Source organism: Colius striatus, chromosome W (assembly GCF_028858725.1).
Source record: "Colius striatus isolate bColStr4 chromosome W, bColStr4.1.hap1, whole genome shotgun sequence".
In the NCBI taxonomy this organism is placed as follows: Eukaryota; Metazoa; Chordata; class Aves; order Coliiformes; family Coliidae; genus Colius; species Colius striatus.
Window position 1 is genome coordinate 41755741 of NC_084789.1, and position 20250 is coordinate 41775990.

The window sequence follows — 20250 nt, forward strand, 5'->3', positions numbered from 1 at the left end:
GGGCTCACACGCAGCCCCGGCGCCTCGCACTCACTTCTGCCCTTCCCCTCACACCGGGGCGTTACGAGAAGCTCTGCCCACACCAATCCCCCGCCCACACCATGAACCCACCTCTGGCACCAGAAAGGACGGCCCATGGTAGAGCGAGCAGGGTGGATTGGGAATGTGACCCTCGCATTAGCTCACATAAATAACCCGGTTTGGGTGAGGGCTTACAATCTTGGTTGGGTTATTTGGGTGAGAGGTTTAAGCCCCCCCTTTGGTCAGGGGTTTCTGTTCCCCTGCTGGTTATTAAAGTAAGAGATAATAAACTGTTCTAACTTACTACATTAAACACCCGTTTTTATTTCCTGGAGACTTGCCCAAAAGCAGCTTTTCTGGCCTCAGCCATTTGTGTCCTCTTCAGAGCTTCCAGCTCTTACTCCCCTGTCCTTTTCACAGCAGAGGGATTGGGCTCTGTTTAAGAAAAGTAATACTTTCTTCCTAGCTGCTACTGCGAGAGGCTCAGACCTCGTCGGGGCAGAGACCCAGAGCCTTGGTGCTGCTCCGGGCTGCAGCTCAGTGGGCACATGGACACAGGGAACGGTGAGGAACTGCCCAGGCTCAGCCTCCCTCCTGTGCTGGGGGAACACGTGGGGCTGCCATGGGACACAGCAATGGGGCAGCACCACAGAGTGAGCTGAGGTTCCCCGCAGCAGCAGAATCACAAAGTCCTGGGTCCCTGTAACCCAGCAATTTGGAGACGGCACAAACCCACAGCAGATGCCCCCCGGGAGCCAAACAAAATCCTCCTGGGGCAGCTTTCAGACACCTCTCGTTGCCTCCCCAGTGCCCCCCAGTCCCGGGGCTGCTGCCGGGCTCCAGCCCAAAGCCGCCGGCAGCTGAAGCCCTCGCGGGTTTCAATTAGGTCCGTCCGCCCGTTGCAGCCGCAGGCGGCAGCCGCCGCAGTCCCCAACAAGGTCCGACCGCGCCGACACCCGCCCCCCCACTCCTGCCCCCCCACCGGCCCAAGCTCCGGCCGCCGCTCCCCGGCCGGGGGGCTTCAACCCGAGCCCCCTCCCGCCGCTCCCCGCCCGGCTCCCGCTGCGGGGCTCCAGCAGCTCCGGCGCCGCCACAACACCCGGCACAGCCCGGGGCTCACACCGGCACCGACCCCGCTCCTCGCCCTGCCCTCAGCCGCTCACCTTCCTCATCCCGAGCCTCTGACTCTTTCCTCTCGGGGCCCTGGGACAGCAGCGTCAGCCTGTTGAGGGCCTGGAGAGCTTTGCCTGTTTTCTGGAGAGAGGAGCAGGAGCGCTGAGCCCTAACAGAGCCTCCCCCGTCCCCTCATCATCCCCCCGGGTACCTGCCACTTCCGACGGGTGAGGAACTGCTTGATCCTCTCCTTGGACAGTGCCTTGGTGCTGCTGGGCTGGGGCTGCTGCAGCCAGGGGTGCTGCAGGGCTCCAGCGCTGGTGAGTCGGCGCCTGGGGGCAGATGCGGCAGGGGAGTCACAGGGGGTCTTCTCCAATCATCAGACCCTCTGCTGCTGCCATGGCGCCACAGAGCATCCCCTCTGCTGACTGTATTCAGTGCTTTCCTTTGTCCACTCCCCTTTGCCCACTCCCAAAACACAGCTTGGCTCAGCAGCCACAGCCACCCTCGGTCTGTACCGGGGGTCCTTCTGCAGCAGCTGGCTGATGAAGTCTTTGGCTTGCTGGGAGACCTCTGAGAAGGTCTCTTCCTCAAAGTCCCACTGGGCAGCGGTGATGTTGCTCATTGTCTCCATGTCATTGTCCCCCTGGAATGGGGACTCCCCACTCAGCCTGAAGAGGGGACACAAGGACATCAGTGACAGTAGAGACCCTCCTGCCCCCGCTGCTCTTCCCAGGAGGCTACTCACAGGATGTAGCAGATGACTCCGACGCTCCACATGTCCGTGGAGAAGCTCACGGGCTCAAAGGCCACCACTTCTGGAGCCATGAACTCAGGGGTGCCCTGCAACACCTTCACGGGGGTGTCTGGAGCTGCAGACAAGATGCATGGGACGGTGTCCAGCTGGGATCTCCCCAGCACACACCCCTGCATCCACGCTCCAGGGCCCTTTGAAGGTCTTGGTGCTCTCCTAGAGCACCTCTGGATACTGGGCATCCACAGGCACAGGGGTCTTTGGGGTTCCCACCTTGGAGGCAGGGCTGGGGACACACAGGCTTCCCCAGAGCATGACACTCACCAGGTAGGGCCCTAATTTGGTGGCCAGGCAGGAAGATGCCAAGCTCCCCGCTGCCATCCCTGGCCAGATCAGGTCCCTGGCACAGTGACAGCCCCTGCCCTCATCCCCCAGGACCCCCCTTTTTGCTCACCCAGCTTCCGCGCCAGGCCAAAGTCAGCGATCTTCAGCCAGTGGCTGTCGGGGCTGACGCAGACGACGTTCTCGGGTTTGAGGTCGAGGTGCACGACGGCCTGAGCGTGCATGAAACGCAGCCCCTCCAGGATCTGCCGCACGTACTGGGCGCTGCTGGGCTCCGTGTGCTCGAACTCGTCGTCCACGATGCGCTCAAAGAGCTCCCCACCCGCCACGCTGGGGAGCAGAAGGTGCCGGGGGCTCCGCTGGGTACCGACGCCAAGGAGAAGCCCCACAAACAACCCAGACTCAGCGCTCTGGGAGCATCTCAGCACCCCTCTCGCCAGGGTCTGCAGGATTCCACCCATCCTACACCCCCTGCTGCACCCCACGGCACAGGGACCCCTCCCCACCTTCAGCGCTCTCCCCAGCAGAGCCCAGCACTGTCCCCACCGCCTCTGAAGTTGACTCTGTCCCCCACACTCACTACTCCATGACCATGACGAGCTCGCTGGGGCCCTGGAAGGCAGCGAGGCACTGCACGAGGCGCGGGTGGTGCAGCAGGTTCATCAGCTCCACCTCGGCCTCGGCCGCTTTCCTCTCTTTGGCCGTCCGCGTGCGGAAATATTTCCCAGCCCGGATTGTGCCGCTGGCTTTGTCCTGCAGCCTGTACACAGTCCCGAATCTCCCCCTGGCACAGAGGGATGAGGGATGGAGGAGTTGTCCCCACTGCCCCACATCCCAGCCGGGGCGGTGGCCAAGCGGTGGGGCCGTGGGACCCTTCCTCACTTACTCTCCCAGCTTCTCCAGCCGTGTGTACACGTCTGAAACCTTCTCCCGGCTGTTGATGACCACATGGCAGCATTCAAAGGCCTCCTCACCTCCTGGGAGGGAGGGAGCAGAGTGATCCACGTGTAGATCCCTTATGATTTGGGGATTAACCATCTGCACTTTCCCTCCCTGTGCTTATTTGTCCCCTCCACCCTACTCCACCCCAGCCTAAGCACTCTCCCTACACAGTGCAGGTGGGACCTGAGGGACATGGGCATGGGGGCTGCTGCCACAGGAGCTCCTGAAGCAGCCCAGCAGCCCGTGAATCTCAGTTTGAGGCAAAATGGGCTTTTAAGAACAAAAATCCAAGAGCAACACAGTCATTAAACAGAATGGGATGGAGACTGGGGCTGATATGGGGTGCTCACAGCAGCAGCAGGGTCCCCGTGCAAAGCCTTGTGCCTCCCCAGGGACGGAGCGAGGGCTCAGCCATACCTTCTGCCTGGGACATGGTGGTGCCAGCAGCTCCTCGCTGGGTGCCAGAGCAGTCAGGACCAGGGCTGGATGTAGCCCCGAGGCTCCCGGCAGCCCTGTGCTGGGGTGGGAGGGAGGATGCACCTTCTCCCTGCCAGAGAGATCACCAGTATCTCTCCACCTCCACTCCCTGTCCAACCCAAGAGCTGACATTCTGAGGGACCCAAAGAAACCCAGCAAGGGGCCAAGCCCCATCGCAAAGCAAAGTCCCTCCTTCCATGGCACAGCCCTCTCCAGTAGCACCTTCGTCTCAAAGCCCAGGTTTTTTCCAATGCCCAATCTTGCATCAGCCAGGAAATCCCCAGGAAAAGCCCCAATTGTAGGGCAAGGGACCTGTTTCCTTACACAGGTCCCTTCCCTGCTCCAGGGAGGGGGACAAAGCAATGACACCCAAGGGTACTAAACAACAGCACCCAAACCCCAACCCAAGAGCCCCAGCACTAACCTGTCACTGTCCAGCCCTCTCCTTTCCCAGGCCACCAGCCAGTCCCTTAGCTTTCCCAGTCACTGCACAGCTGCTGGCGAGCTGGAAGAGGTTGGAAAGGCCAGTGCTGGGGGTTAAGGACCACTGGGACTCATTCATGTGGGGATATCTCAGGGCTGTGTCCAGGCACAGCCAGGAGCATCCCTCCAGCTCTGGAAGCAGCCCCAGCTCTCCCCTCCCTTTCCTTCCCTGCAGTGTTTCCGGACTTGACGGATAAACAACTACCAAGCCCTCCCCCAAACCCTGGCCATCACCACAGTCTCAAACCCCCCAGCACCCTGCTTAGTCACAGGTTTGAGATGTGAAGATCTCAGCTGGAGAAACACCAAGGCAGGAGCCTGAAGAGCTCTAACACACCTCATCACACACCACAGAGCTCAGCCCCACCCTGCTCCCTTGAGATTTATCCACACCTTGGCCCTTCTCAGGAGATAAATCCCCCATCAGCCCAGCCCTGCCACACCTCCTCCTGTCCCCCCCCACCCGTGGGTGGGTCACCACAAAGGTGCTGAGCACCCACAGCTGCTCCCCTATTCCCAGCTCCACCTGCAGCCAGTATCCCAACAGAGCTTTTGTGCTCTCCAAAACCCATCCTGGGCTTCTGGGAGAAGCTGAGATGAAGGTGGATGGGCTGTTGCAAAACTCCTCTGAGCCCCTGAGTGTGGTGGTTTGGAGCAAAAACGTGGTGTTCCAGCCTTTATCCCCCCAAAAGTGACACTGTGCAGCCACTCTGGCACCCGCTGTGCTGCCGTGCCTCAGTTTCCCCGGCTTTAAAAGAGGAATAAGGCCGTGATTTCCTCCCGGAGCCGAGTCCAGCGCGGGGAGGGGGCAGCGGCACGGCGGGGGTCCCGTTCTCCGTGGGGACCCGGGCGCCGCGGCGTCCCCCCGCGCAGAGGGGCCGTTCCCGGGGGTTACCTGCTGTCCGAAGCCAGCCCTCCACTGCGATCCGCGGCTCTGCCGGTGCCCGCGGCCGCGCCGCCGCTCCCGCGCTCGGCACAAAGTCCAGGGCCGCCGGCAGCGCCGGGGCCGGGCGGCGGCGGGGCCGCCGTGACCTCGTTGCCCGCCCCGCAGCGTGACCTCGCCCCCGGCCGGGCAGGGCTGCGGGAGCGGGGGCTGGGGACGGGGCTTTCCCCGCGCCGGAGGGATGCGGCGGCCGCTCCTCGCCCCGCGCTGCCGTCAGCGCGCTCGGCGCGACCCCGACGCGGTATCGACTGCCGCGGCCGGGCACGGGGACAGGACGGGGACGCGGGGGCGGCCGGGCTGGGCACGGGCAGCGGGGTGACGGTGGGGTCCGGCCGGGCGCATCCTGCCCGGCGAGGGGTGCCGGCGGGCTCCAGGCGCGGGTGCTGGTCCCGCTGGGCTCCGGGCCCCGCTCGACACAGGATGAGGCCGTGAGGGAGATCGATGCTGGGCTGCTCCCAGCTTGAGGCAGGATGCGGCCCGGGCTTGCGAGGGATGGCGGCAGCCACTTGATGTCAGTGTTGGCCCGATGCTTGTGACAAGCAGCAAAAATAAGCAGGAAAACGGCGAGGGGGGGGGGGGGTGCGGAAAGAAAAACGCTTCGGGGTGTGGGGGAGCTGTGGGGGCCCGGCAGCACCCACCGGCCCTGCGGGGACACATCAGGGTCCAGAGTTTGGCCGAAGGGTGAATCCTTCGGGAGCCACCTCCCACCCAAAGACAAGCCCCCACCACCAGCCCAGAGGCGCTGGGGATGCCAGGGGGCAGCTGGGTGTCCCTGCACGGGGCTGCCACCGCCCTGGCCACCAGCCGGGCTCTGCTCCTTGCCACCAGCAAACAGAGCCGGGGTTTCCCCTGGAATGCAAAAGGTACGGGGAGAGCGTGGGGATGTGGGGGACACGGCGGGCACGGGGGACACGGGGACGTGTGGAGGACGTGAGGGGCCACTATGGAAACGGAGAGAGAGGCCATGTGAGGGTAAATGGAGGGACAGAGGGGACAGGGGAGGAAGGTGGGAGACAGAGGGACGGGGGCACTCAGGGGACTTGGGGACACGTTGGGGGACGCAGGAGAACGGCCGTGAATGGGGACACCCAGGGGTGTGTTGGGACACGCGGGAGACCTGCAGACACCCGGGGGTTGGGGACACGAGGGGGGACACTTGGGCAAGTGGGGACATGGGGGGATACGAGGGCAGCGGCAGCCGCGGGACACGCGGGGGGGGGGGGGGGGGGGGGGGGGGGAAGGGGGCGGGGCCTGGCGGGAGGGGCGGGGCCTGGCGTCCCGTGTCACACGTGCCCGGCTCTGGCGCCCCCTCGCGGCCGGGGCTGGGAGCGCAGCGAGCGGGGCACCGGGAGCCGGGCGCTGCTGCGAGACGATGGGAGCTGCGTGCTGGGCTGTGCAGTGCTGGGCGGCAGGTGCTGGCGCTGCGGGGCTGCAGCACCCTGGAGCTCGCGGATCTGCCTCCCTCCCGCCCCCTATAAAGATCCCAGCTCTAAGGGGACCGGGACACAGTCCCGTGGGGGAGGTGAGGGGCTGTGCCAGGGCCCCTCCTGCTCCCTGGCACCACCTCAGCCGTTGCCGTCACGGAGCCGGGCAAGCCCAGGCCTCTCGCTGGCTGCCAGCCCTGCCTGCACCTCCCGGCACAGCCTGGCACGGCCTCGCTGGCACTGTGCCCGTGGGGACAGGGGGAGCCCCAGAGGGGATGGGAGAACCCCGTCCTGGGGGTGACACCAAGCAGCTCCCACCCCAGGATGTGGCAACGCGGTCACCAGCCCCCCGGGTCTCTTCCGGATTCACCAAGCCCATAAAAAACCAGCCTCTTTATCTCTTCATAACAGCACAACGTGACTGCTCCCAAGCTGCTGCCCTGCATCGTCCTTCCCCAAGTCAGCGCCAAAACCGCCCCACGCTCCCCTCCCGAAGGGAAGGTCCAAGCTCTCGTTTCCCATGGACAAGCGGCTGCTTCGGGGTTTTTCTTTTGCCTTTATGCAGCGTGTATTGCTTCTGTTTGCCTTTTACACATCCTCAGTGTTCTCTGGGATCCCCTGGCTCTCCCTGCGATGCAAGATAGAGCCTGGGCTCACCCTGGGAGCAGGAGGCAGAGCTGGGACGGGGCAGAGAGGCCGTTGGGGCCAGAACCGGCCCCTCCCGCGCCGAGCTCAGCGCTCCCGGAGCCGGCTGAGGAGCAAACCGCGGCCGCTCGCTGCCCGCCGGGAAAGGCTCTGCAGGAGAGAGACGGTAGAGGGCCGGGCTGAAGCACGAGCGGCGCCCGCAGCCCCGGCTCCGCTCCCTCCCGTCCCGCCGCGGGAACGTCCCCGGAGCCGGGCCCAGCGCCGCGCAGGCGGCCTGCGCGAGGCCTCGTTCCCGGCGCCACCTCCGGGCCGGATTCCAGCGCCTCCCTCCCGGCCAGACGGCTCCGGCGCGGAGCCCGATGGGCCGTGCCGCGCCCGTCCCGCCGCGGGGCTCCGGGCAGCGCCCGGCCCGTTCCCCGCCCGCACCGGGGCCCGCGCGGGAGCTGCGGGCCGGACCCGCCGTTTCCGTGGCGACGCGCCGCGCGCCGGTGCGGCCGCTGGGCATCACGGGACAGCGAGTGCGCGGCCGACCCGCGCCCACCGCCCCGCCGCGGCCGGCGACTACTGCCCCCATAAGCCCCCGCGGCAAAAGGATGTACCTCCCCTTCCTCCCGAGCCCCCCTGCCATTGGCCCCGCTGAGCCGCCAGTCAGCAGCACGGCGGCGCCCGATTGGCCAAGCGGCGGCGGGCCCGCGGCGGCGGCGATGGCGGCCGAGCGGGCCGTGAGGGAGCGGCGGCCGCCATTTTGTGTGTGTGGAGGCCGGGCCCGCGCCGCGCCGCCGCCCCCGGCCCGCCCTGCCCCGGGAGCGGAGCTCACGGCTCCCCGCCGGCCCTCAGGTGGGCCGCTCCCCGCGCCAGCGCCCCGGCAGTGGCGGAGCCCGGGCGCTGCCCGGCCGCGGCCACCGGAGCCTCGTCCCAGCGCACGCGGCTGCTCCGCGGCGGGCCCCGCTCGGCACCGGCCGGGCCGGCTCGCCGGGCACGCTGCTGGGGCGTTGCTGGGCAGCCGCGGGCGCCTGCGGGGCTTCGAGCGCAGGGGCCGCGCTGCAGCCGCGTCCTGAGGGCGAAACGTGGCCCGGGGAAGGCGCTGCCCGGGCGGGTGAGCGCTGCTCCGGCCGGGGAAGGCGCTGCCCGGGCGGGTGAGCGCTGCTCCGGCCGGGGAAGGCGCTGCCCGGGCGGGTGAGCGCTGCTCCGTGCCCGCACGACGCCCACAGCCAGGGGAATAACCATCCCTCGGCTTTAACCGCTGGTTTGCCCCGTTTTAGCCCCCCACGGCCGCATCCCCGCGGGCAGTTCCCCTGCCGGGGATCCCCCGGCTCACAGCTCTGCCGGTGCCCCGACAGGCCAAAGGACCGAAGGGTGTGAGGGTTCTGGGGCCGAGCTGCTGGGAGGCCGCAGTGCCCCTGGGCCCGGGGTGAGGCAGGGGCTGGGCAGGAGCTGAGGGGGCTGCTGGCCCTGGGCAAAGGCAGACTTTAAAGGCCTGGTTTATTTTCTCCAAACTGACCTTCCTTTTGTTTCCTTGCAGTGGCAGCTGCGGGCAGGGAGGCTCTGAGCTGCCAGCAGCCTCTCCCCAGCGAGCGGCGGGCCCGGCCGCCTCCAGCCTCGGGTGCTTTGGTGAGTGCTGTGGCCACGGTTCCCTCCCCCTGCCACAGGCAGCTGGTGCCACTCAGCCCTGGCGTCACCCAGGCCCAGGTTTGGGGTGAATCAGTGGGGTTTTGGAGGCTTGTGGCACCAGGGAGGGGTTGCAGTGGGATGTGGACTCATGTTGACAGCAGGATTCTTCACACTGATGCACGTGCTGCTGGGGTTTTTCCCTGAAGACTCTTTGTTGTCCCACCTCTGCTGACAATCCTTGGCCCACACGTTGCTTTAGGAGTCCCTGAGCTCTAGCACTTCACACTGGGAGCTGCTGCCTGTCCGAGGCCAGGAGGGGAAGCTCTTCCTCAGCCCCTTCACCTGCTGGAGCTCTGATTTCAGTTGGCTTTGCCCAGCTTCACCTTCAGGCCGTTACATCTGGGGTGGCTGAGGGGCTCTTGGTGGGGTGGGAGCAGGAAGGGGCTGCACAGGAGGAGCTGGGGCTGATGTTTCCTCTCTCTGACAAAATGGCCTCAGGAGGTGCAGCCTCACCAAACCCCTCCCCAGGTCCAGCCCACCGGGGCCGTTCCCTCAGGGGCAGAACAGCTGCCGTGTCCCCACTTCAGCACAACCCCGTGGAGTGAACGTTGGGCTGTAATTGTGGCACTGGGAGCTGCTCCCTGAGCCCCCCCAGCCCCCCTGTGCTCTCTGCAGCCCGGGATTGGGGGTGGCACTTCACTCTCTTAACGTGCCAGGCTGCTGAGCTGCACAACTCCTTGTCCAGAAGGGACCCCACCTGGCTCTGGGGGGGCATTCAGGTCTCCCTGAAGAAGCAGGAACAAAGGGCAGTTGGCTCCAGCAGCCTGGGAAGGAGCAGAGTGGTGGCAGCAGCAGAAGGGATGTGCCTCAGAGGCCTGGCAGCAGCGGCTGCCTCCCCCCCAGGGGTCACTGCCCTCGGCTGCCTCCCCCTCAGCAGGGAGTAACTGCTGCCCTTTCCTCTCTGGGCACCGCCAGGAGCTTACTTGTTCTCAGTGAGCCGAGCTGGGCTGGAGCTCGCCTGCCCTGGCCTCTGTGGGGAAGCTCCTGCACCTTACTGAGCCACTCCGAGGTTCCAAGGCTCCCCCAGCGCCGTGGGTCCGTGTGTGCCGGGGCTCTGGGCGCAGGAGGGGCCCGGCTGAGCCTGTGCCAGGAGCTGAGGTGCGGTGCCTCCGTTCCTGCAGTGGGCACAGAATAAAGGAGGCCGTGCTGGTGGAGCCCCAGCAGCCTGGGCAGCTCACCCATGTGCTACTTGTCCCTCATCCTTGTGCTTTGAGTGTTTGAAGTTGCATTTGTTCAAGCATTTACAGGTAACTCCCAGGGTTGATTCCTAGGGGTCAGCAGCCAGGTTCACAGCCCCACAGCACCTGGGCTGCTGGGGGCACAGATCCCCCAGCCCCACCTCAGACAGTCCCAGAGCTGTGCTGGGGGCAGGGGCTGCTGGTCCCGGGAGGTGCAGCCTCATGAAACCCCTCCCCAGATCCCACCCCCACAGCAGCAGCTCCAGGCTCCCGTGTGACACCCACCGTGCTCCTGCCACCCCCATCCTTTGGGTTTAAACCGACCCCATTCCACTCAGCCCCACGCTGGGCCCCTGAACCCCCTGCTCCTGCAACACCCATCCCCAGGTGAGCCCAGAGCCACACTCCTCCATCCCTTTGCCCTTTAATCCAGCCCCAGCTTCCTGCAGCTCTTGCTCTTCTCCTTCCCCTCTCAGGTGAAAAAGAGCCCGAGTTGTCTCTGTCCCCCCACACCCCCATCAGCCATTTCAGAGGCCAAGCACCAGTTACCTAAACTTCTCCCCGGCCTGCTGCACAGCTCTCAAGGCTTTTTCCTTCACTTGGAGCTCAGAAGTCCAGGTTTAGGCAGTTTTGGCCCAGCTCTCGGGTACCTGAGCCGAGTTCTACAGACCTGGGGGAACAGAGTGAAGGTTTTTAGGCAAACAGCAGCAGTTGAGGTCGTTATTTCCTTGAGAAGCTGGAGGCTGTGCCCACCCCACACCGGCTTTTCCCCTTTTCTGGCTGTTTTACACAATTTCAGCTCACAGAGACAGATTAAAGTTGAGACCAAGCTGCAGTTCACCCACTTTTTGTGGCCCTGAAGCAGCCACCCCCAGAGCAGTTCCTAACCAGCCCCACCGCGTTCCCCGGGGGCCTGTCGCCCTCGGCCCCCTACAGACCACACCAGAACCGTTACAGGTACAAGTCATTACATTTATTAGACCTCTATATTCTTATAGTCACTTTTGGCCAATTTACAGCTTTCCTGGGCAGGTTTTTTCCTCCTTTCTTTTTGGTTTAGACACAAAAAAAAAAATGACCCCCAACTCCCTCCCCGCCATCACCCCCCCACCCGCCCGAGCAAGGGGCGCCCGGCCGCCCCCTCCCCCGCCCCCAGCGTCACTCGGCGGGCACGCAGGGCCCTTTCTCCGGGCCGGGCAGGTCCCTCTCCCGCAGCAGCCGCTGGTTCTCGGCCCGCAGCCTGTCCACCTCCAGCTCCAGCTGCCGCAGCCGCGCCGTCTCCGCCGCGTCCCCCCCGTGTTTTTTGCTCTCCATCCTCAGGCGGTTGTTCTCCTCCTCCATGCGGGAGAGGCACTTCTCCAGCTCCAGGTACTCCTTCACCAGCTCCTGCTTGCTCATGTTCTGCAGGCTCTCCACATGGTACCGCTCGTAGGTCTCCGAGAAGTCCCGCTGCAGAAACTCGCTGCCGTCGCCCCCCCATCCCGTCGCTGCCCCCGTCCTCCTCCGCCGCCTCCTCCAGGAAATCCTCCTCGCTCGTGTCGTCCGACTTGGCGGCGGCTCGCCGCGGGTACAGCCCGGTTTTGAGGTCGGGCTCCTCCTGGTCGTGGTCCTCCATCAGGAACTGCGTGGTGTTGTAGGGGGCCACGGGCTGCCCCTTGGCGAACATCTCGGCGCGCAGCCGGGACGCGCGGAGGCTCTGCCGCTCGTCGAACTGCTGCTTCTCCTCCCAGCTCAGTTTCGAGTACGGCTTCCAGCGCCGCTTCTTCTTCGACGGCCGCCGCCGGTGCTTCTTCTTCACCGGCCACTCCTCCGCGCGACCGACGGCCGGCCGGTACCGGGGCCCGAACCCGGGACGCGCCGCCGCACCAACCGCCGGCCGCTCCTCTTCGCCGCCCGCGCCCGCCGCCTCCTCCGCCCCGGGGGGCGGCACTCGCTCGGGCTGCCCGTCCGCCGCCGCTTCCCCGCGCTCGGGCTCCGGCTGGGGCCGCGGCTCGGGCTCGCCGCGGGGTTCCGGGTCGCTCTGGGGCTCCGGCCCCGGCTCGGCAGACGCCGCGTCGGCCATGGCGCCGGGCCGCGCTCCCTCGGGGAAACGGGGCGCTACCCGCGCCGCATGGGGCCGCTTCCGCTCAGGCCGCCCGGGCCATGGCGCGGGGCCGAGGCCCCGGGGGCAGGGGGGGTCACGGCCGCCGGTCGCCGAGGGGGTTAACGCCGCCGGGCCCGCCCCCCCGCGCGCATGGCACGCGCCGCGGCCGCTGCCTCCTCCCTCGCGCCCGCCCCCCGCGCGCGCTCCCGCCCCGCGCCTCGACCACCACCACCCGCCGCCGCCGCCGCCGACTGCCGCTCCCCGCCCGCGCCGCCGCCTTAAGTAGCCGCGCGCGCCCGGCGCCTCCCCGCGCACGCGCGCAGCCCGCCCGGCCCCGCCCCCCGCCCCCCCGCGCGCGGGCGGCACCGCCTCGCGGCCAATCGCGGCGCACCGGGGGAGGGGCCGGCCCGCCGGGCCACGCCCCTCGCCCGCGGCCCGGAGCCGAGCCGCGATTGGCCGCGCCGGACGTCACTCGCAGGCGGCGCCGCCAATCCGCGGGAGGGGGGGCGGGGCCCGGCCGTGGGCCGTACCACGCGCGGAGGGGCGCCCCCGTGCGCCGGGCTGCGCGCGCCCCGCGACCTTCAAGGCCGCGCCACCCCCACACCCCCCCCCCGGCCCGGTGCGGCCCGTGCGGCGGCCCGAAAGGAGTCCCCGCGGCGCGGAGGAGCCGCGGGGCGGTGCTGCGGCCCCGCTGCGGGGCGGAGGGTGCCCGTGCCCCGGGGGGGGGGGGGGGGGGGGGCGCGGCGGAGGGATCTCGGTGCGGCGCCCGCTGCGGGGCCGCGGAGGGACACGTAAACAAACCGAGACGGAAAGAAGTCCCTCGTTAAAGGGAACGCGGCGCTGTGCTGCGGGCGCCGCGCGGGGCCCGGCCGTGGCCGCGGCACCCCACACTGCTCCTGTGCGTGTGTGCGGGTGTCCCTGCACGCTCCCCTGGCCCCCGGCTGGGGCTGCAGCGTGGAGCGGGACGGGGGGGGCTCGAGGGGACCCACGGGCCCGGGGGATCCGCGGCGGGGGCGGCGGCCTGTGCAGGGCACGGCGCGGGGTCCACGGGCGGGGACGCGGGGAGTCGGTGGCCAACGGCGGGGGAACCGTCCCCGGGGGCAGCAGAAGGGGGGCCCTGGTCACAGCTCCCCCCGGCTCGACGGCAGCGGGACTCCGCGCTGGCGCCGCTGCGAGGGAAAGCGTGTGTCTGAGGGGCCCCCGCGGCCACCCCCGCGACCGGGGTCCCGCCCCGCGGGGACGCTGAGGACGGGCGCAGGAGCCGCCGGGGCTCTGGGGCCGCGCCCCGCTGCGCTGCGGGCACAGAGCGGCGCGGTGCCCCGCGGCTGCCCCGTCCCGGCCGGCGCGGGGCTGGGCACGGCGGCCGCGCCAAACACGACTTGAATCGCGCCGGTAGCGCCGGGGCAGCAGCCGCCGCTCCGCGGGGCCGCGCCGCCGCCCGCCCGGGGGGCCCGTCCCGGGGCTCGGCCGCGCCGGCGGGACGGGCCCGCTCGGGGCCGCGGCCGTCACCTCCTGGCGGCGGCCCAGCGCCGCAGCAGCCACTGCGTGAGGAACGGCCAGGCGACGAGGAACAGCAGCGTGCTCGGGGACACGGGCAGCGGCCACGGCGGCGGGGCCTGGCGCGGGGACACGGCGGGGCGTGGGGAGGGGGCAACGGCGGCCCCCCCCACACACCCCCCCCGGCACCCCGGGCAGCCCCGGCGCTGCGGGCGCGGCCACCGAGGGCGCCGGCTGCTCAGCCCAGGGCCCTTCCCCGCCGTGTGCCCGGGGGCAGCGCCGCCGCCTCACCTGCACAGCCTGGTCAGGATCGGTCCCAGCCGCGTCCCCCTGCAGGACGGGAGCGGGGGCGGGATGCTGGCGCGGCCGGGCGCCCCCCTGCAGCATCCCAGCCCGTGCCGCGGGGCAGAGGACCCCCCCGCGCCCCCCCAGCCGTACCTGCCCCTGCGTGAGCGTCTCCAGGGCGCTCAGCCGCTCCAGCACCCGCCGCATGTCGTCCTGCAGCGCTCGCACGGCGCCGGCCACGCCGGGCCCCGGCTCCCCCGGCAGCCCCCCGGCCTCCAGCACGGCCCCCACCAGCCCGGGGGCGGCTGTGGGGCAGAGGCAGGCGTCTGTGGGGCAGAGACAGCTGCTGCAGGGGGGACACGTGCTGGCAGAGGCCACTCCATGTGAGCAGCAGCTCCAGGAGCTGTGCCCCAGGCTGCCCACGCCACGCTGCCCCGGGCAGAACCCCCAGCCTGAGGTGCCCTGGAGCCGGGGGTGACGGTGGGGCAGCTCCAGCCCGGCACTGTGGGCTCTGCAGGGTCCTGGGGGCCGGGCAGGGGGCCCTGCCTGCACCCCTGCCTCCCTGCCAGGCCCCACACACCCCGGCTGAGGGGCACAGCCCAGCCCAGCTTCAAGCACCAACCTCCCAAGGTCAGGCAGCCCCAGAGGGGGTTGCAAACGGCCCCTGGGGAAGGTGGGACGGGGGGCTTGTGCCCAGGGCAGGCGGCAGTACCAGCCCTGCAGGCCCCAGGGTGAGGACAGCGATGCCAGCCAGGAGCAGGGGCTGGCAGGAGGCTCCTTGTCCCCTCAGGAGGAGGCCCCGGGGCAGCAGGGACAAGGGCAGGAGGCTGCAGGGATCCACTTCCCAAATGCAGGCAATTGTCCACCCCTGTGAGACAGGGGCAACACAGGGCACGTGCCCTAGGGAGGTAAAGCTGCTCCCTGGGGAGCGAGGGCGGAGCACAGGGGATGCTCAGCGCTCCTCAGTGACCCAAACCCTGTTCCCATTGCTGGCCGCAGCCCCTGGAGCCGGCCCCGCTGCAGGTGGGGCGAGCAGCGGGCAGCACCCACCTCTCTGGGAGCCCAGGGCGGCCAGGCCAGCGCTGCTCCTCCCCAGCAGTCTTCTGCCCGCAGCCTTCTGCTGTCCCTGCCCGGTGCTGGGGGGCAGGGGCGGCCCGGCCTGGACGCCATTCGGGGAGAGACCCAGCGCCTGCCCAGAGAGAAGGGGGGTCCCGAGCCAGCCCGGGCTGCGGGGGCACGGCCGGCCGTGCCAGGGCAGCGCTGCTGGCCTCTGCCCCAGGAGGGTGCCCAGGAGGGCGAGGCCGCGCGTGGCCGTGCCGGGATGCCGCGGTGAGGGGCCGGTCCGGAGCTGTGCCCGCGGAGCACAGGCAGGGCAGGGCTGGCAGCGGGGCCCCGGCGCCGCCCAGCGCCACGTTACCTGCTCGGGCTCCATCTGCTCCAGGGTATCGCAGTACACGTCCCCCTCCGAGTCACTGGTCGCCTGGGCAGCCTTGGTGGCAGGAGCCGGGCCCCGTCCTGCAAGGGAAGCAGAGGGCTGAGCAGTGCCAGCGGGGCAGAGCGGCGCCGGAGGGCAGCGGCGGCTCAGCCTGGCTGCCAGCACGCGGGAGAGGGACCGGCACGGGGGGAAGGAACTGGCTCCACCAGCACCAGCCAGAGGCGGCTGGGAACCCAAGGGCCCAGCTCCCCTTCCCCCTGCCCTGCGGCACAACACCAGCTGGCACTGGGGTGCCTGCACAGCCGCTGCACCAAGCACCCCGCCCTGGCCCCGGGCGCGGCCAGAGGCTCCTCGGGCAATGCCTGAAGCTCCAGTGGGGCCGGGCCAGAGGTGCCCAGGGCTCTGCTGGCGATGGGGGCCCAGCCTCAGCCCTGCTGCCTCCCCCGCAGGGTCTCTGCCGGTGCTGCCCGCACTGGGGCCACCAAGGGGGCAACCAACCTGGCCCAGGCGGCCCGTCCTGCTGCTCCGGGGTCAGGCTGCTGCCGGGGTCGGGGCTCTGCTCCTGGCTGCCTGCGGGGAGGGAAGGGCCAGAGGAGAGGTCAAGGACTCCAGGTGATGCTTGCTGCAGGCTGGGCTCAGCCTCGCCTGCCTCCCCGCCGCCAGCTCTGTGTGCCCACCCTGCCGTGGCACCCCCGGGGCCGTGGGTGCAGGCTGGGGCCGTTGCCTCACTCATCACAGGCCTGGCCAGGCCTGGCTCCCCCAGCAGCCCCGTGCCCGTGGGGCTGGCAGAGCTGTGCTGCCCGGCTGCCCCAGTCCGGACCCCAGTGTGCCAGGGGCTGGGGGAAGCTCTGCTGGCTGCAGAGACACAGGGACCCTGACACCTTCCCGGTTTGGGTTCCAGCTGCCACTTCAGGGTGTGTGGGGTTTGGAAAGGAGCCCAGACGTGCCCAGCTTCCTCTGTGGGGCACCTCTGCCCCCTGAGAGCTCCCCGTGGGCTCCGCGCCCTCACCCGCCGCAGCCTCCCACCTGCCCTTTCTCCTCCGGATTAGAGGCAACAAGCTGCAGTTGCACCAAACCTGGAGGTGAGGCTGAGAACCTTTAACACAAATGAGTCAATGGCTTCAGAAGTGCCGTGGTTTAAACGAGCCTTTGGTGCAGCTCAGGCCCAGCACGCCCCAGGTGCTGCCGGGCTTGGGCTGGAGCAGCATTCTCATTCGTGACACCAGCACTGGGGGATGCTCCCAAGCAGGTCATGACCCAACTCTTCCAGAGAAAAATGAAGTCTATTTTGCCCTTTAAAGGGATTCAGCATCAAAATGGAGCAGTGGCCGGGGAGCAGAGGCAGGAGCAGCCATCCTGAGCCCCACGGGCAGCGTGGCTGTGGCAGCAGAGGGTGCCAGGGGCTGTCGGACACAGGACAGATGCCCAGGGACAGGCCGTTTGTCAGGGCTCCTCTGCCCTTAGCAACGTGCTGACAGTTACACACTCACTGCAAACAGACCTCGGAGGCTCATCTGCTGCTGAGCTCATCCACGGGAGATGTGGCACAAGCAGAGGCTGGGACAGGCAGCTGGCCGGCCCCTCGCTGCCTCGGACGCTCCTCACAAGGAAGGCACAGCGAGGGCTGCTCCAGCCAGCCACGGGGGTGGGATGAGATGGGATGGGATGGGATGCAAGGGCTGGGCAGGACGCTTCTCCAGCAGGAGGCGGTCCCAGTAATCACGTTTCTCAACCCAGTTTCTCCACATGCACTCTGCTGGAAACACTGGCCAGCCCATCCAGCTGTTTACATCAGATCTCCTGGGCTCCATGCACACAGCCTGCCCTGCCTGGAGGTGGACCAGCGCCAGGGCAAAGCACAGCCTCCCTGCACCAGCTCTCCTTGAGAGCTCAGCCCCTGCCCCAGCAAAGCACAGCCTCCCTGTTCCAGCTCTCCTGGAGAGCTCAGCCCCTGCCCCAGCAAAGCACAGCCTCCCTGCACCAGCTCTCACGGGAGCTCAGCCCCTGCCCCAGCAAAGCACAGCCTCCCTGTTCCAGCTCTCCTGGAGACCTCAGCCCCTGCTCTGCCGTGGACAGGGACTCGGGCCAAGGGGCACTTGGAAGCCAAATCTGGAGTTCTTGCCTCCAGGTGTTGCAGAAAGCCCAGACCGCAGGGACACTCGTGTCACCAGGTGAGACACTGGTTTGGTGGTGCCCAGATGGGCACCTCAGCAGCAGCTGTGCCACAGCTGGGAGCCAGATGGGACGTGGTGTGTGTCCCATGTCCCACCTCTCAGGGAGCAGCAGAAGGATGTGCCCTGGGCCCAGGGCAATGGGCATCCCAGTGTAGAAGCCAGCAGGGAGCAGCAGGAGCCATGTGCCAGGGGGGGAGAGCAGGGCACAGAGAGGAAGATGCGCTGGGCACAGCGGCTCCCACTTACCCCTTTTCCTCTTGAAGAAGGCCTCGGGGGGCCGGGGCATGTCGTGGATCACGTCGTAGAGCGGCTCGAAGTACCTGAACATCTCCTCGGTGGCCTCGTCCATGGGCACCGTGTCAATGACCTGGGGAGGGCCACAGCTCACGCCGGGCACCGCCGGGCACCTGCCCACGGCCGCAGCTCCCTCCCCGCTACCTTTTGGGCCACCTTCTTCATCTCAGCCACGTAAGCTGCCATCGCCTCCTCCTTGGACATGCTGCCCAGGCTGTGCCACGCGTCCCTGCGGGCGGCGGTGCCCGTGAGCCGGGCGGGGGGGCGACAGCAGCCCCGAGGCGGGACCCCCCACCCCCCCGCCGGCCTCACCACTTGTACCGGCCGATGGGGTCCCAGAAGCCGGGCCGCGGGCCTTGGCAGCACCCCACTGTCGCCTGCTTGTAGTAGCTGTAGAAGCGCAGCATCTCCTCGTAGGACGGTCGGTAGGAACCTGCGGCGGGACGCGGCATCAGCGGCGCCGGGAGATGCGGACGCGGCGCCGCTCCCGGCCCCTGCTCACCGCTGCGGGGCAGCCCCTGGATAACGCGGACAGCGGCTCGGAACTGCTCCCCGCAGCCGGGCTCGTCCATGGCGCCGGCGCCGGCACCGACAGCGGCAGCGGCGCCGACAGCGGCAGCGGCACCGACAGCGGCAGCGGCACCGACAGCGGCAGCGGCACCGACAGCGGCAGCGGCAGCGGCCCCGGCACCGACAGCGGCAGCGGCACCGACAGCGGCAGCGGCAGCGGCACCGACAGCGGCAGCGGCACCGACAGCGGCAGCGGCAGCGGCACCGACAGCGGCCCCACCACCCCGCGCACACTCAGCGCGCGCTTCCCAAACGGGCCGGCCCGCCCCTTCCCCCCCCGGCTGTTCCGCTGCGCCACCTGCTGGACACAGCGCCGCAGCACAGGCACCGGTGCGGCTGTGTCGCCGCCTGGCGGACACGGGAGAGATTGCAGCGGCGCGGCACCCGGCGCGGGGTGACGGGCACCGGCACAGTGAGCATCGGCACCGAGCACCGGCACAGTGAGCACGGGCACTGGCACAGTGAGCATCGGCACCGGGCACTGGCACAGTGAGCATCGGCACAGGCACAGTGAGCATCGGCACCGGGCACCGGCACAGTGAGCACTGGCACCGGGACAGGGCACCAGCACGGTGAACCTGAGGACTGGGGCAAAGCTCCAGGACATGGCACTGGCACAGGCAGCCTGGGCATGGCCACAGTGAGCATTGACACCTGACACCAGCACACTGAGCATGGGCACCTGCACAAGGAACTGGCATAGGGTACCAGGACAGTGAGCCTGTGCACTGGAACAATGCTTCAGTGCACCAGGATAGTGCCCAAGTGTACTGCAACAGTGCTCAAAGACAGTGGGCACTGCACCAGGACTCTGGGATAAGGCACTGGGGAGTGGGACTCTGCACTGGGACTCTGGGATAATGTGAGCAGGGCACTGGGCAGAACCATGGCCCCATGGCAGGGTCAGAGGTTGCTGCATGTGGCAGAGCAACTGGTTACTATTAATTACATTCAACCTTTATTAAAGATATAGGTAAGGTCGGGGCAGAACTGGGAGTCCTCGAGCCCCGAGGGGAAGCTGCACCCCCAGGGCTTTTCTTGAGGACATGTGTGATGTGACAACACAGATCACCTGGAGTACAAGGTGCCCTGGGGGTCTGGGATGGTCTGGGACCCCAGAAGGGATCCTGATGACGTGAGATACTCGGGGTTCCCTGAGCACTGCCCCTTCCCCGGCCCATCTGTCTCCGCTGCGCCACCTGCTGGACACAGCGCCGCAGCACAGGCACCGGTGCGGCTGTGTCGCCGCCTGGCGGACACGGGAGAGATTGCAGCGGCGCGGCACCCGGCGCGGGGTGGCGGGCATCGGCACAGTGAGCATCGGCACCGAGCACCGGCACAGTGAGCACGGGCACTGGCACAGTGAGCATTGGCACCGAGCACTGGCACAGTGAGCACGGGCACTGGCACAGTGAGTATAGGTACCAGGCACCACGAACCAGAACAGTCATCCTGGACATCAGGACAGGGCACCAGGGCAGGGCACCAGCACAGTGAACGTGAGGACCTGGGCAAAGCTCCAAGACATGGCACTGTCACAGTCAGCCTGGGCATCGACATAGTGAGCATTGACACCTGACACTGGCACATTAGCGTGGGCACCGTCATGAGACACTGGCATAGAGTACCAGGACAGTGAGCCTGTGCACTGGGACAATGCTCCAGTGCACCAGGATAGTGCCCAAGTGTACTGCAACAGTGCTCAAAGACAGTGGGCACTGCACCAGGACTCTGGGACAAGGCACTGTGGAGTGGGACTCTGCACTGGGACACTGGGACAATGTGAGCAGAGCACTAGGCAGGGCGATGGCCCCATGGCAGGGTCAGGGGATGCTGCATGTGGCAGAGCAGCTGGTTACTATTAATTACATTCACCCTTATTCAAAGTGCCGGTATGGTCGGGGCAGAATTGGGAGTCC

General features: G+C 68.0%; 4 protein-coding genes across 11 annotated transcripts; 1 reads left to right on the forward strand and 3 right to left on the reverse strand.

The window, feature by feature from the left end:
• Positions 1 to 325: 325 nt before the first annotated feature.
• LOC133624658 (myosin light chain kinase, smooth muscle-like) lies at positions 326 to 5145 on the reverse strand. Of its 5 annotated transcripts, XM_062016748.1 has the most exons (11): positions 5028 to 5145; positions 4074 to 4154; positions 3590 to 3719; positions 3117 to 3207; positions 2811 to 3014; positions 2343 to 2560; positions 1883 to 2006; positions 1653 to 1805; positions 1346 to 1466; positions 1185 to 1275; positions 465 to 615 (listed from the first exon to the last, which is right to left on the reverse strand). In XM_062016748.1, exons 3-11 carry the CDS (start codon positions 3603 to 3605, stop codon positions 491 to 493), a joined length of 1143 nt encoding a protein of 380 aa, XP_061872732.1. In that variant the 5' UTR covers positions 3606 to 3719; positions 4074 to 4154; positions 5028 to 5145; the 3' UTR covers positions 465 to 490. The 5 variants fall into 5 exon arrangements, with proteins under 5 accessions (XP_061872734.1, XP_061872732.1, XP_061872733.1 ...); XM_062016750.1 differs by lacking the exons at positions 465 to 615; positions 5028 to 5145 and adding an exon at positions 326 to 456 and having other exon boundaries at positions 4074 to 4280; XM_062016749.1 differs by lacking the exon at positions 5028 to 5145 and having other exon boundaries at positions 3590 to 3689; positions 4074 to 4280.
• Positions 5146 to 7503: 2358 nt separating this feature from the next.
• Positions 7504 to 10014, forward strand: LOC133628437 (atherin-like). The gene is made up of 3 exons (XM_062016584.1): positions 7504 to 7981; positions 8667 to 8755; positions 9472 to 10014. Exons 1-3 carry the CDS (start codon positions 7504 to 7506, stop codon positions 9697 to 9699), a joined length of 795 nt encoding a protein of 264 aa, XP_061872568.1. The 3' UTR covers positions 9700 to 10014.
• Positions 8610 to 18579, reverse strand: LOC133628551 (acyl-CoA-binding domain-containing protein 4-like). 4 transcript variants are annotated; one of them, XM_062016897.1, is made up of 10 exons: positions 18074 to 18579; positions 17906 to 17990; positions 17714 to 17834; positions 15792 to 15863; positions 15276 to 15373; positions 14909 to 15047; positions 14012 to 14184; positions 13865 to 13903; positions 10543 to 10663; positions 8610 to 9930 (listed from the first exon to the last, which is right to left on the reverse strand). In XM_062016897.1, the coding sequence occupies exons 1-9, from the start codon at positions 18331 to 18333 to the stop codon at positions 10589 to 10591; spliced, it is 1062 nt and encodes a 353-aa protein (XP_061872881.1). In that variant the 5' UTR covers positions 18334 to 18579; the 3' UTR covers positions 8610 to 9930; positions 10543 to 10588. The 4 variants fall into 4 exon arrangements, 3 of the variants coding, with proteins under 3 accessions (XP_061872881.1, XP_061872880.1, XP_061872882.1); XM_062016896.1 differs by lacking the exons at positions 8610 to 9930; positions 10543 to 10663 and adding an exon at positions 13568 to 13692; XR_009820742.1 differs by lacking the exons at positions 8610 to 9930; positions 10543 to 10663 and adding an exon at positions 13648 to 13692 and having other exon boundaries at positions 14012 to 14204; positions 18074 to 18578.
• On the reverse strand, positions 10945 to 12275 carry LOC133628518 (protein HEXIM1-like). Its single transcript, XM_062016789.1, is given in 2 exon segments — positions 10945 to 11469; positions 11471 to 12275. Coding segments are annotated over 2 exon segments (903 nt in total). The 5' UTR covers positions 12056 to 12275; the 3' UTR covers positions 10945 to 11151.
• Positions 18580 to 20250: the final 1671 nt, after the last annotated feature.

Coding starts and splice junctions, on each gene's coding strand:
- LOC133624658 (XM_062016748.1), bottom strand. Junction 1,467..1,652: donor CTGCTGCAGAAGGACCCCCG/GTACAGACCGAG, acceptor ATCTGCCCCCAG/GCGCCGACTCACCAGCGCTG. Junction 616..1,184: donor AGAGGCTCGGGATGAGGAAG/GTGAGCGGCTGA, acceptor CCCCCAGCACAG/GAGGGAGGCTGAGCCTGGGC.
- LOC133628437 (XM_062016584.1), top strand. CDS start 7,504: ATGGGCCGTGCCGCGCCCGTCCCGCCGCGGGGCTCCGGGCAGCGCCCG. Junction 7,982..8,666: donor GGCTCCCCGCCGGCCCTCAG/GTGGGCCGCTCC, acceptor GTTTCCTTGCAG/TGGCAGCTGCGGGCAGGGAG. Junction 8,756..9,471: donor CTCCAGCCTCGGGTGCTTTG/GTGAGTGCTGTG, acceptor TTAACGTGCCAG/GCTGCTGAGCTGCACAACTC.
- LOC133628551 (XM_062016896.1), bottom strand. CDS start 18,333: ATGGACGAGCCCGGCTGCGGGGAGCAGTTCCGAGCCGCTGTCCGCGTT. Junction 15,374..15,791: donor GGACGGGCCGCCTGGGCCAG/GTTGGTTGCCCC, acceptor CTTCCCTTGCAG/GACGGGGCCCGGCTCCTGCC. Junction 15,048..15,275: donor AGCAGATGGAGCCCGAGCAG/GTAACGTGGCGC, acceptor CTCTCTGGGCAG/GCGCTGGGTCTCTCCCCGAA.